Source organism: Pteropus alecto, unplaced genomic scaffold, assembly GCF_000325575.1.
Source record: "Pteropus alecto unplaced genomic scaffold, ASM32557v1 scaffold131, whole genome shotgun sequence".
Lineage (NCBI taxonomy): Eukaryota > Metazoa > Chordata > Mammalia > Chiroptera > Pteropodidae > Pteropus > Pteropus alecto.
The window spans coordinates 1,442,532-1,456,454 of record NW_006434709.1 but is presented as its reverse complement, the minus strand read 5'-3'; the positions used below and the strand labels follow the sequence as shown (position 1 = coordinate 1,456,454).

The 13,923-nt window shown below is 51.9% G+C and overlaps 1 protein-coding gene across 1 annotated transcript in view; it reads left to right on the top strand.

Moving 5' to 3' along the window:
- The first annotated feature begins 1,163 nt into the window (after positions 1-1,163).
- Positions 1,164-13,923, top strand: part of ATP6V1B1 (ATPase H+ transporting V1 subunit B1) — a 24,547-nt gene continuing 11,787 nt past the window's right edge. The window contains exons 1-2 of the mRNA XM_006909672.1: positions 1,164-1,281; positions 8,435-8,490. Coding sequence (XP_006909734.1) covers positions 1,164-1,281; positions 8,435-8,490 — 174 coding nt within the window. The remainder of the gene's footprint in view (positions 1,282-8,434; positions 8,491-13,923) is intronic.

Below are 13,923 nucleotides of genomic sequence, written 5' to 3'. Positions count from 1 at the left end.
GACAGGTCTTAAAAAGCCAAGTCCAGAAGAGGAGACACAGACTCAGCTCTGGGGGCTCATGGCCTGGCAGCAACAAAGAGAACTCTCCAGAATGGTGTGAGGGTTAAAAATAATAACAGTACTTTTCTTCCCATTCTCTAAGTTCTTCTAACTGGGCTAATAATCTAACAGAGACAGATTAACAGGAGAAAATCAAATTTTAATATGTACACACAGGGAATTCATATAAACATGAATATTTCAAAGAGAATGAGGCAAAATCGGATAAATGTCACTTCAGACGAAGAAGAAAAGAGGGGTGACCGGTTTTAGATTTTAAAAGTAACAATGGGCTATTTGCAGGTAACTGAGGAAGAGCTGAATATGCATGGCAGGTAAATTTTTGCTAGGCAACCCAGAAAACAATGGGGGGGATCTAATTACCTGGTTCCTGCTTGGAGTCTTCCTGTCCAATGCTAAGGTGATTATGCTAAGGTTTCCTTCCTGAAGCAGGTTTTGCCATCTGATCTCTTAGGCCAAAAAGGAGTAGAGTCAAAGGTTCTTTCGGAGTCTTTTGTGTGCTGTGACCATAGGGTGCTGGAGGATCCAAGGAAGGCTGCCTGTAGGTGGCACTGAAGCTGGCCCAAGAACGGTCCTCTATAGATGTTCAAAAAAAGATGATGATGGAATTGTTCAGGAGAAGAAGTACCCTGGTATGGTCAAGGCAAGGGGTGCAGGGTGAGGACAGGCTGTGAGGACAGTGAGAAGATCTGAGGAGAAAGCAGCCTGCCAGAATCGGGGGCGCGGGGCTGGGAGGGGAGACCAGGAAGAGATGCAGAGATGTGGTCAGGAGCATGGGGCTGTGAGAGCACCTGAAGTACTAGGGGGAGGAACTGAGTTCACACTGGCTGCAGGTTGGGGGCAAAGGAACGACCAAGGACAGAGGTGAAAGAAACCAGCTGGACCTTTCTGCCCCTCCCCTCCCCTGCCTTCCTGCTCTGGGTGGCCTAGGGCACCTCCCAGATCTGGAAGAGCTCCAGGAAACCGGCTTTCCTTGTTTATAGTCAACTAGGAGGAGGAGAAGAGGGGAGAGGGAAGGGGTAGCCAGAGAGGCAGGCTGGTGCTAGAGTGTTGGACCCGCCTCAGCAGGCTCAGGCGCTCTGCTCCAAGCCTAGCACCTCATTATGGCCATGGAGGTAGACAGTAGGCCTGAGGGGCTCCCCAGCAGTGTCTGCGACCTAGGCACAGCCTATGAGCACAAGCAGGTGGTCACCCGAAACTACATCACCCACCCGCGTGTCAGTGAGTACGACCCCTGGCGGGTGAGGTTGGGGTGGGCTGCTGTGTCCTCAGGCGCTGCCCTTCAGCTTCAGGGAAACTGGGGGACCAGAGGCCTCGCAGTCCTGTGGCGTTCTTGGTCCAGTGGAGTGGCACAGGCCGCCTGGACAAGGGGCCACCTCTGCAAGGGGAGAAATGGGGGTTCTTCTGCACAGGCTATCCTAGAGAAAGGGCAAGGGAGTAGTCGCAGGAGCCTCCCTGTCATCACTCTGATCCTGCACTGAGTCCCCAAGCCAGAGACAGCCACAACTGCCCCTGAGAGAGAGAGAGAAAGAGAGAGAGAGAGAGTGCATGTGTGCATGTACACGTGAATATGTGTTTGAGATGTGTGTGTGTGTGGACACCAGAACACTCAGCACAGTATGATGTACGATCAAGTGTTCTTGGGGGATGTGTGGCAATGCAGAATGGTGCATTTTCAGGACGGAGTAATACTTGATACTGTGTGGGTCATGCCAACTGGTGCATGTCGTATGTGCGTTCTGGGAAAGGGTGTCTATGTGTAACCAGGGGAAGACCTGTGCCTGGGTTATGTGTGTGCTCCCCCTTCACTTGGGTGAGGATATGTGTAAATATGTGTGTGACAGCTTGAGTGTGTATGATCAAATGATCAATACTTGAGTGTGTGATCAAAGTGAGGAAATATGTGACTGCGCATGCTTGTACTCTCAGGGTGAGGGGTTGTGTGTGTGTGTGTGTGTGTGTGCTCGAGCGTGCATGCTCATGGGTTGAATACGGTGAATGTGTGGTCAGGTGATGTCACATGTCTGTGTGCGTGCAGTTGGGGGAGGGCTAGTGCCTGGCATCCAGGCATAGAGGTGCATGTGCTGGAGTATACCCTTGTAGGAGGCAGAAGGGGTGTCCCTGGGCAGCTTTAGTACCTGTCTTGTATGAAGGGGTGGGCCAAGTTCAGATGTCTGGCCTCAAGGACCAAAGGGAGCTCCCCACCCCTGCCATCTCTCCTTGTTCAAGGTCACTCTCCCTGGCCTGGCTCTGGAATCCTCGGACAGCCCAGCTCACTGGAGTAAACCGGCCTGGCCAGCACTAGCTAAGCAGAGCCAGAGGGTGTGTATGAGAAGAAACTGGCTTAGCACAGCCACTTCTTCCTCCCCCTGCAGTTACATGGCCCCATGTGGGGAGGAGGAGTGATCTGAGAGGGAGCTGACTGCTGAGTCAGTGAGGAGCCCAGGGGTTATAAGGCACCTCCTGAGGCCCAAGCAGGTACTGAGGGGTGGAGAGCATTCCAGCTAAGGAGAAAGAGAGGAGTGATGTCAAGTTGATCGAGGTGGCCCCGCAGGCCCCGCCTGTGGAGGTGCAGAGAGGATGGAGGCCCAGATTCACCCCTGGGGCAAAGCAGGGGTCACCAAGGCCTAGAACTATACAGTGACTAGTAGTAGCCCCTTGGGTCTAAAGCCCAGGCCTGGAGACTGAGCGGAGCTGGTTGACTTTTGTCCAGTCTTGTGTGATGGCCCACCCCTGCAGGCTCCACCCCCTGCATCCCTCCTCCCTGTGAGAACAGGGTCTTGAGTGGAGTCCAGGGTCTAGACCTACATGCTTTGCTTTCTTTCTCTCTGGAAGGTGTGCTCCCATGAACCCGGCAGGGTACAACCTTGCCCTAGGGCCCCTCCCAGCCAGTCCCTTATTTATAGTCAACATACCCTTCAGGTTTGACCCAGGCTAGAACCCAGAGGTAGCAGCACCCCCGTGTTTGCAAGTATTTTGCTCCATGTGGCCCCCACCCAGACATACGTGTTCACACACAATAGTGACCCAGAGACAAGGGTTAGTGCGAGCAGAGTCCCTTTGGCTCCAGGGCTATGGCAAAGACGTTACTGCCACCATTGCTTTTGCTGCACATCAGTGTCCTCATAGGATACACCCAGAGGCCAGCCCCAGCCCAGCCCTGACACCTCCCACCCCCAGGGCCAGGCTTCCTCAGGATGCTTCAGTATCTAGGCCTTTAACCAATTCCCGCCCTTCCCTTCTCAGGTGCCTGAGGGGTTCTCTCTCCGCAGGGCTATGGACAGGTTCAAAACCCAGATCTGTTGCCCTGAGTAGGCTGGAGGCAGGACCCTTGTGTCATCTCTGCCTTCCTTCCTCAGGCTGGCCTCCTATCGGGGGCCTCTAAGCACTTCCAGGCAGGAGAACTTTGAGTAGAGACAGAAAGAGCCTAGGAAGGCAACTGGCTTCCAGCCCCAGGGTCCGTGAGGAGGAGGAGGTGGACTAAATCAGCCTGAGGCACTGCAGTGGCTAGGGAGGGAAGGGGCCAGAAAGGAGCAGGCAGGATGGAATCAGGATGAGGAGTGAACCCCAGCAAAATTCACCCCAGGAAAAAAGGGACTCCTTTGCCCCCCTCAGAGCCAGAGTGGTTTCCCCAGAGGAGGAGACGGCATAGAGCTTTGTCTGGTCCTGGGAAGAGGTTGCTAGCCTCATGGGTTGTGAGGTGTGGGGCACAGAATGAGCAAAGTTTAGGATGGACAGGCTGGCAGCCCGGATGGAGGGATGCAGCCAGGTCGGATGCTCAGGGGTTCAAGTACCACACTGCTGGCTGCCTCAGTTTCCTCCACTCAAAGTCCAGGGAGATTACACTGAGAAAGTTCCACCCAGCAGGGTCTTGGGCTAATTCTAAAAGTCCTCCCTTCCAGCCCCTGCCCCCTCTCTCCTAATCCCTCCAGCGGGATCAGGGAGGAGGTGAGGGACCTGCTGCCCTGGGCTTGCCCCCACCCTGGCCTCACGCATGGGCGAGCCTGCCTCAGCCCTCTCCCAGGACGCTGCAGGTGTGGCTGGGCCGCCCTAATTAGTGGGCCGCTGGAGCCCCTGCTGAGCCTTTGACCAGGAAGGCAGTGAGGAGACAGGGGCAGGGAGGGGCTCCACCAGCCAGCAGCCCAAAGTGCAACCCAAAGTGTCAGCTAGGACAATGGAGAGGGGGTGGACAGAGCAGCTGGAGGGAGAGTCTGCAAAGTCTCAGCAAGGCCTATTGAGGAAGTGCCCCTCCGAGGTCTTCTGGTTCAGCCCCCTGCCTCAGCGCTACACACACCCTTCACCTCTCCAGGATGAAGGGTGTGTCCCAGAGCTAAGGTAGCAGCCATTTCCTTGAGTGCCAAGGGATACTGTCCTGATTTGTGGTGTGCCCCAGAAAAAATCAGCCGACCTTCTGGGCCTCAGTTTGCCATTCCAAGCAATAGACACAACGGACAGAGTTGAGGGTGGGTACAAACGAAAGGCTTGGCTTCCAGGCAAGGGCATAGTTGTTGCTCAGCCACCACCACCTTGACTCTGTCCAAACCAGCAGGGCCACCCTAGTCTGAGGGGAGGGACGCAGTCTGTCTTGTTAAGGAACAGACAAGCTGGAGAACAGGAGCGCCCCAGGGTGCTAGCCTGGAGCACGGTTGCATTTTGGAGGGGAGAAGACCCAGTGGGCCGAAGTAGTCAGTCAAGGGCAAGGACTTGAAGGAGGTGAATAGCCAGATGCTTAACCGAAACAGCCACATAAGTGATTATCTGCAGTGAAGGACCAGGCTATGGGGCAATGTCTTCATCCAGGAACTGTATATGAGGCCCACTTAGAGCCAGGCACTGAGCCTGCTGGAAGCCTGGGAAGGGCTCTTGCAGACCAGGCTGGTGCGATGAGATAGATGGATGAGATAGATGGGAGGCTTACAGCCCTCGTGCTGGTCACCTATGTGGGCTGGGCTGGAGGAGGCATTGAATCCAGAAGCTGGCAGTCCGGGTGGGTGGGGCCTGACTCTGCAGGCGAGCACTTTGTCCCAGTCCTTAGGCTCCCCCCTCCCCCATCTCTCCCGTGGGGCTGGGGGTGGGGGACAGATCTGGATCCCCTCTCTGTGCCCCCCACCATCACCACTCTCCAGCCCTCCTTGGTGACCCATCCCCCAGGGTAGAGTTGTTGAATGTCAGGGTTAATGGGGATTTCACATGACAGAAGCTGTGAAGTGCGGGGAGCCCCCTGTGACCCCAGGGAGGAAGCTGAAAGATTTGTCTCCCAAGCAGCATTGGAAATGGTCCCCTGGGGTTTTCTGAACCTGGAGTGAGAAGTGCTTCCCCTTCCCTCTCCCTCCTCCCTATGAGGCCCACCCACCCTTCATCTTTCTTCTGCCATCTCAGCCCTTTTGGCTGGTCTGATATTTTCTCTACAGGACCAGCAAGATGCCAGCTCTTCTGGGGCTTTTTTAAATGTGGCCCTCTCCCCACTCCCGTGCTTTTCCCGGGGTTCTCACGATCCATTTCCTCCATCCTCCCTCTGCTGGGCTCACTTGCTCTTCTCTGCTTCACACAGTTCTAGCAATCCAGAGAATTTCATCAGAATGCCAGGTAGGCCAGAGGGGAATGTGTGGCTGCTTGGTGATTTTCTTTCTTTATGGGGAGGGTGATACTACAGCCTCTGCCTTTCCTCCCTCATTGGGGTCTTCCTGTGTGCCCCCCGCTTAGCTCTGTGTATTCTCTCTCTCTTCCCTTCTACTCTTGGTCTTCATAGGAATGGCTGAGTGACAGGAGGGGAGCACACATGGGTTCTGATGTAAGAAATATAGGAATGAGCTGGTGGGATAAGGTAACACCTTCCATAATTTCATCCGACGAATACTTACTGAGTGTCTGTCATATGCCCACACTCTTCTAAGAGGTGAGGACCCATCAGCGGCCACTGCAAACATCTCCGCTCTCATGTCTCATGGAGCTGATACGTCTGGAAGTGAGCCTTCGCAGGCCAGCCACACTGCCCTCCTGTCTATTTCCCAAAGGCGCTGATATTCCTGCCTCTGGGCCTGCTCACCTCTGCCAGATGTGCCCTTTGCCTGGCTCTCTGGGGGCTGACCTAGAAGCCTCAGCTCAAATGGCCCTTCCTGTAAGGTGCTTCCTCGTGAGCGCCCAGTCTGGTCTTCCTGCCCATTTTCCCTCACCCACCCTGTTCCTTTCCTTACCACAGTTTTTAATTAAATTGATTTACCTTTATCCCCTCTTTTTATCCCTGTTATATTTGCTGCCTTTATTTACCTAGCCTAGTACCTGGAGGGCATCTGAAACATGCGTTTGAAGAAAAGAAGGGAGGAGAGAAGGAAGACAAGCAGCAGATCAAGGGGCAGGAGAGTGAGAAGTCAAGAGCCAGGTCTTGGGCTTTGAGGCCATCCAAATCCCAAAGATCCTCCAAATAGGCTGAGGAGAAGCCAAGGGGAGGGAGGGAGGCAGCGGTCGGGGCCTCCCAGGAACTGCAGGGGGACAGTGCATCCAGGCTCTGGTCCCTTTGGATTTAGCAATCTGCAGGCCAGAGATGTCCTAGAGAGCAGTCAGATTGGAGAGGGCGAGGGGTGGGTGGAAGGTGGAAGGGAAGAGAGGAAGGGAACCATGCTCGCAAGAAGCTGGGCTGTGAAGGCAGTAGCTGAAGAAGGACTGGGGCCGAGGGAATAATTTCAAGATGAGAGATGCCTGAGCTTGCTGCGTGGGGAGACAACAGAGAGAGAGAGGTGCTGGCCCTTCACTCCAGGGAACAATCACCTCAAGGGCCTTGTCGCTGGTGGAGGGGCGGGGGCGTGGGGGGAAGAGGCTGGCCTAAGATAGAAGGTGGGACACCTCTTCCATAAGATAAGAGGAGAGGGTAGGTCAGTGGGTCAGTACTTTGAGGGCAGGGAAGTAAGGCAGTCTCCTGCTCCAGGCCCAAGCCCCGGAAGAACTTATCTTCTGGTGCCTTCCTACTGTTCTTAAGTTTTCCTAACAGTCTTTAAGCTCAGAAAAGCCTTGCAAATGTCTATGCAAGGATTCCCTTGCCCAGTCGGTCTTTCTAGCCCAAGTCCCAGTGTAAGGAGCTTATGTCCAACAAAAATAAGGATTCTGACTACTGACCCCTAGGCTGGGGAGAGCTTGAGCAAGGGGCATTTAGTTGCTCTTGGCAGGGGTCCTTGGTACCAGGATGGCATAAAAGCAGAAGGTAAGTGGCTGAGAGACAAGGAGGGGAGGTCTGATGGGAAGGACAAAGAGAGGCTCCTAGCTCCTGCTCTGCCACAAGTGTACTGTGTGACCCTAGGCCAGGCTCCTCACCCTTCTGGGTCTCATCGGACCACTTTCCCCTGTGAGGTCCTTCCAGCCTGTGAGTGACCCAGCAACCTCACAGACACCCTGCTCATCCTGCCTTGCCAACTTCCTCTATCTTAGCACCCCAGGAAAGGGCTGCCTTATCCCAGTAGTGTGGGCAAGAGAGGGTCCCAAGTTCCCTCAACTAGCCCCTACGGTAACCAGAGTAGGCTCCCCGCCTTCCAGTCCCCAACTTCCTCTACCGGGGGCCCCAGTGCCAGTCAGGAAGTATGTCCTGATGCCTAACCCAGTCGCTCCCTGAAAGTGGAGCTCATTTCCCCATTTGGGGGTCTCTGCAGCCACTAGGACCAGGACACTCTGCTGCTTCCTCCTTCCTTGTCACTTTCTCCCCTTCCCCACAGGCATCCAGGGGGCCTGGGGAGTCTGAAAGTGTCCCTGGCAGAGCTTCATGGCAGAGAGGGGTGCTGGCTGGTTTTTCCTCACTGATGCCTGCACCCCCCACACAGAGTTGTCGATTAGTGTGGGGTGATGGAGAGAAGTGTGATCCTGGTGAGGGGCAGGGGAGGGCAGTTCTCAGCCACAGCGGGGCGGCCAGGAGCTGTGGGTCAGAGTGGAGGGAATGGGTAAGGTCGGGACTGAGGCCGGAGGGGAAGCTGCCTCAGGGATGAGAAAGGCCTCTGCATGGCTGGGGAGGGGAGGACTCTGAGGGGCCTCTGCCCTTGCCTTGGCCCTCCCCCAGCCTCCTGCAGGTGTCCGAGGCAGTGGGGACCCTGCGGGCAGGGGCATGACCCTTACAGCAATGGTGGCTGGCCCTGTCACAGCTAATGACCCTGACAGCCCAGGCTGGGGCGGGGGTGGGGGTGGTGCTTAGAGGGAGGGAAGAGAAGGCAGAAGATGCCTGTGTGTGTGAGTGTGTGTGTGTGTGTGAGTGTGTGTGTGTATGTGTGTGCACGTGCGTGTGGTGTGTCTGTGTGTGTGTGTGAGTGTGTGTGTGTGTGTGCACACGTGCGCGTGGTGTGTCTCGTGTATCTATGTGTCTGGGTGCGAGACCCTCACCCGCCTACCCTTTTACCAGCCTACAGGACCGTATGCAGTGTCAACGGGCCCCTGGTGGTGCTAGACCAGGTTAAGGTAAGACTTCTGCCCCTTCCCAGGCACCAAGGCCACAACCCAGGACCGCCCAGCCCCTGCGCAGGATTTGCAGGATTTCTTCTAAATTGCCCTGCCCCTAGAGAGCCCCATGGGCCCGCCTTATTCTTTTTAATTTCCTGTCACTCACCCCTGCATCTCCCTTCCCAATTGTCTCCCAGCCACCCAGGTTTCCCCTTCCTTCCTTTACAGTGTCCCCCAGCCCCAACCCCGCTCTGGGCCTAGGGAGACCTGCTTCACCCACCAGCGAGCTGAGGATCTGGGCTACTGAGCCTCTTTCTTCATCAGCAGAACGGCTATGTCTAACCTCCCCATAAGCCTGCCGCTCTCATGGCTCTTCCTCTAAAGGGAAGAGAACAAGGAGGCGGATCACTGCCAGCTAACTTTTCTCCAGAGCTCGAGGCTTTCAAAGGCCTTTGGAATGTCTCAGCCTGGGAACCAGCCGTGTGGGTGGGAAGCGAAGCGAGCCTCACAGAAGGAAACGGAATGTGGGCTGCGTTGTGGCTCTGGGGAACTGCAGGACCATGGCGGACACTGGCAGGATTTTGAGTCCTGAGGTTGGGGATTCTTGAAGCATAAAGAGCCCTGCAAAGCCATAAGATCACTTTGCTGTTCTGCTGCCTCCGCCAACCTGTGGCACGCCACCCCACCCCCCCGCCTCCCACCCTATTCCCCAGCTGAACAAACTGGAAACGGTGCCACCTTTGACTCCTCACTTCCTCCCTTCCCATCTGTCAGTGCATGTGTTCTGTCAGCAGCCTCCCACCCCACCACTACCTCATTAGGGCCATGGCCTCTGAACCCCCAGCCTGGCTCCCTCCCATCCTCCACCCTGTAGCCATGTAGCCCTAACCCCTTCATGCCCCACTGCAAACTCGCTTATGTCTCCCAAGTGCCTTCTCACAGGTCCTAGGTCGCATAAGGGCTCCTGCACACCTTTGCACTCTCATGTCTCATCGCTCTCCTTCGCCGCTTGGAAACCCACAGTCTCTGCACGGAGCTGCCATTCGATGCCTCCTTTGCACACACTTTTCCCTTTGCCTTCTTGACTACTTTTCACCCATGCCCTTCGTCTGACTCATCCCCAGGGCTAGGTGGGAGCTCACATACTCCTGGAAGCCCCTCTCGGTCTCCTGGACAGTGAGCCTGTCCCTCTTCTCAGCTTTGTGCACTGTCTTGTTTGCAGCATGCATCAAGGCATCTGGTCACCCCCTGGCCACATATCTCCTGCTGCCCGCTTCCCTTCCACATCCACACACACGCTGTGCCTCCCATTGGACATGGATGGTGTTTTATTAATCCTGAGCTCCCAGAGCCTCACATCGCACTTTCACAGAACATCCAAGCCCATTGTAGGTGCTCAATTTGTTCAAAGAAAGATAAGTAAATGAATGAGTTGAATGAATGAATGAATGAATGAATTAGCATGACTAAAAATGAACCCATCAAAACCTGAGCCAACTATATTAAAGAAATCAGGCTCACTCTTTTCTGAAAAACAAATTCCAAGTTCATACGGACATTGCTGTTTGACCCACTAATGTTGGGGACGCCCTGGAAGGAAGTGTGGTGTAGTTACGTGTGTGCCCTGGGGTCAGACAGTCTGACTCAGGCTTCTTGACTTTTATTGCCAGCTCCATCCCACTCTTTCTGCTAGCTACCTGTCAATTTTAGATCAGCAGCATCAGTACCATCTGGAAACCTGTAAGAAATACAGATTCTTGGGCTCCATCCCAGACTGACAGAATCAGAAACTTTGGGTGTAGGGCCCAAAAGTCTCGTTTTAAAGCCCTCTGGGTGATATGATGCTCCCTAAAGTGTCAGAACCATCTATCTAGGATTATAAATCCCAGTTTCCTCATCAATTAAATGATCATAGAGTCGTTATGAGGATCAAATCAGATAAATGTATTATTATTCTTCTTCCCCTTTGAGGACAGCTAGCAATAGCTCCTCCTGGAATGCAGAAATGCCTGATTAAATAGTGCCATCTCCTGCCCCCTTGCCCATCTCCACCGCACTCTCCAGTCTATATAGGACCCAGTGTCATATGGAGAGTCAGAACCTATGCAGACACACATTTTCTAACCTGTAAAATGGGGCTGGAGTAAGAAACTGGAGATAAATCCCCAGGCTATGGTTCTGTGATTATTGGACGCATCTGGAACTCTTGCAGAACAAAATAACTGGGTGATGGAAGCACCCAGAGAATCCTGGGCTGGCAGAGGGAAGGAAAGGAATCAGTAATTTATAGTCTTGTAAGGCACCTTTCTTGTTAAGGCATCTTTAAAAAAAAAAAAAAAAAGCACCTTTATGCACCCTTCTCTGCTGTCCCACACTCCTTCCCCTGTTCTAAAGTTGCTTGGGCGAAATGCTACAGTTTCTCCTCTATGGGGCCACCTTCTGCCTGCAGTGAATCCCAAGCAATTATGCTTCCTTCCTTCATCCCTCTCAAATGGAAAAATATTTGGGGAAGAATTTTGTCTAGGTCAGAGAGTTCTTAGTCCAGGGAATAAGGGCCTTGAAATTGTATGCAGACCTCTGAAGGTGTGTATTCATGGGCCTGTGCATTTTTCTGGGGGTAGTTTCTACAGTTTCATCTGATTTCCTGAGGTACAAAGTCTCACCAGGCTTGCTAAGAACTTCCCAGTCCTCCCAGTGTGCACAGCAGCTCCCCTGTGCCTGACCCCTTGCTGGATGAGAACTCAGCTGAATCTCCAGCAGAGGAGATGGGTTACACTGTACCATCCCCACTCCCTGCAATGTTCTAGTAACCAACAGAGAGTTGAGAGAATCAGGCTTACTCAGTATGTGGCTGGGAAACGGGGCTCCTTTGGGTAAGAGCTGGTGTTTGCTCACTAGAATCCCCCCCCCGCCCCCCCCCCCACACACACGGTCACTGCTCCAAGTGGCTGTAACCACCTCTCTCGCCGTTCTTCCTACCGTCTGACTGTAATCTCTCTGCTACTCCAGGTTCTGTTTCTCCGATTTCATCTTTCACAGACACACAGCACCGCCCCCCCCCCCACACACACACACACAGTCACTGCTCCAAGTGGCTGTAACCACCCCTCGCCGTTCTTCCTACCGTCTGACTGTAATCTCTCTGCTACTCGAGGTTCTGTTTCTCCGATTTCATCTTTCACAGACACACAGCACGCCACCTCCTCTCCACTTTCCTTTCCTCCCACACTCCCTCGCCCACGTAAACTCACATAAAAAAGATCGCGTTTTATCACCCTGCTTGCCTTGTTTTTATTGGGCCCATTGCCTGATTTCTCTTGGACCCACTCTAGCCCGTGCTCTGTCCAGCAACTTTCCCCTTGCTGTTGACAGCCCACCATCGGCTCCACAGGCAACGAGGCCATTGGCGGTTTCAGACAGGCAGGGAAAGGAGCCTGGACGCCTATTTAACTTGTTTCCCAGGCCCCGCAGTCCTTGCTCTTGGGCTCCCTCTTGTGGTTGAGAAGCCTCTCCGCCGACCTCAGCGCATTCTTCTTGGGCTGAGCCCCCTCCTCAAGGACCCCAACTCCACACGGTCTGAGAGGTTGTTTGGACGAGAACCAAGTTACCTTCTGGCATCTTCTTCAGAGGACAAAGAGGGACCCAAACCAGAGCTTCCCTCAGTGACTGTCATTGCTGCAAAACTTCCTGTCTCAGGTTTAACCTCAGCAGGGGGGCCCTGGGGAGTGGACCCCACGCTGGTCACACCCAGTTGGGAAATTGAGCCATCCTTCAGCCTCCCTTGCCGTTAAGGTCATCAATTCGTGGAGAGTAGGAGACATAATGATAGTAATGATGGCGAATAACCACTTGACCTGTATTTGAACATTCCCTAATTTTTACATTTTAATTTTTTAAAATGCTCCTTTGAAACTAGTGAAACAAAGAAAAGACATGTAAAGTTAACTATCTGCCCCTAACCTACTGAGATCACCAATGTAAAGACCTGCTGTATATTGGCAAATATACTCATGTCAGAGGTTTACATTGATGCTAGTCTCTTAAAACATATCAAATACACATTTTACTCACTCTCTTGGAAAGCAGCACGGTAGGTGATAGTACGGATGTGCTGTGACTTACCCCATAGTTCCACTGTTGATAGACATTCAGCATCTTTCAGGCTTTGCTGTTACAAATAGTACAGCAATATATAGCCCTTTTATACCAATGACTTAATTGCTTAAGATAGATGCCCAAAAATGGAATTGCTGGTTCAAAGTGTGTATTTATTCTTAAACAGGTATGGACGGTTTGGGGCAAGATTGCTTATCCCAGCTAGGCTGGGATCATTCACATTTCTACCAGCCCTGTGAGAGGACACACTTCCCAGCACCCTTGTCAGCCCCGAATATGTTCTCACCTGTAATTTTGCCTGCCAAACAGATGAAAATTAGTACTTGCTTATATGTGCGCTCCCTGATGACTAGGAGAGTGGAGCACCTTTTTATCTATTTAGATTTCACTCCTTCCTGTGTAATCTTCCCTGAGGTGTACAGATTGAGTTGTGAGAGCTCTTTATTTATTGTTCACATTTGTGTATGGTGTCTTTGCCATATAGAAATTTTGAGTGTTTATATAATCAAATATTTCTATTTCTTCATTCATGGCTTCTGAATTTTTTGTTCTGCTTAAAGACATCTCTCTTCTCTGGTTTTTAAATGGATTTTTCTGAAAGAAAGGAAAGAAAAAAAGCCCTTCTAGGATTTTTGTTAGTGTTTTTTCACTTTATCTTTTTTTTTTTTTATATGCTTGGAATGTATTTTTGTTTCTGATGTGGGCATCCTCCAAGTAGATACCCACTTACGTTAGCACCATTTGTTCAATAAATTCTTTTTTCCCCTGTGAATTAATAATATGCCACATTTGTGCTATAACAGGCCCCTAAAATCTGACTTCTATCTTTGGACTCTCTAGTCTGTCTCACTTATCCACCTGTATGCCCCACACCAACACTTACCTTTTGCCTTCAGTAGCTTCAAAGCATGTTTTAATATCTGATAAGGCAAGTCTTCCACCCCTGGTCTTATCTATAACTATTTTTGGATATTCTCAGACATTTGTATGAATTTTAAGATTTTTATTAAGATACAGAAGAACCAATAATCCATTGGGAATGCATTTAATTCATACACTTTTGAAAGGACTTATATTTTTATGACAGTAAGTCATTCTGTCTTGGTAAACAAAATTGTACTCTATTTGTTCAGGGCTTGCTTTATGTCCTACAATAAGATTTTATTATTTTCTTGTACCTTTCTTGTTAAATTTATTTCTAAATATTTTATAGATTTTGGTCCTATTGTGGATGGAATGTTTTTCTCCATTTCCTCTTCTGTTTATTGCTGGAATAGAAAAAAAAGAGTTTGATTTTTGTATATTTGTCTTTTATACAGCCAAATTCTCTTATTA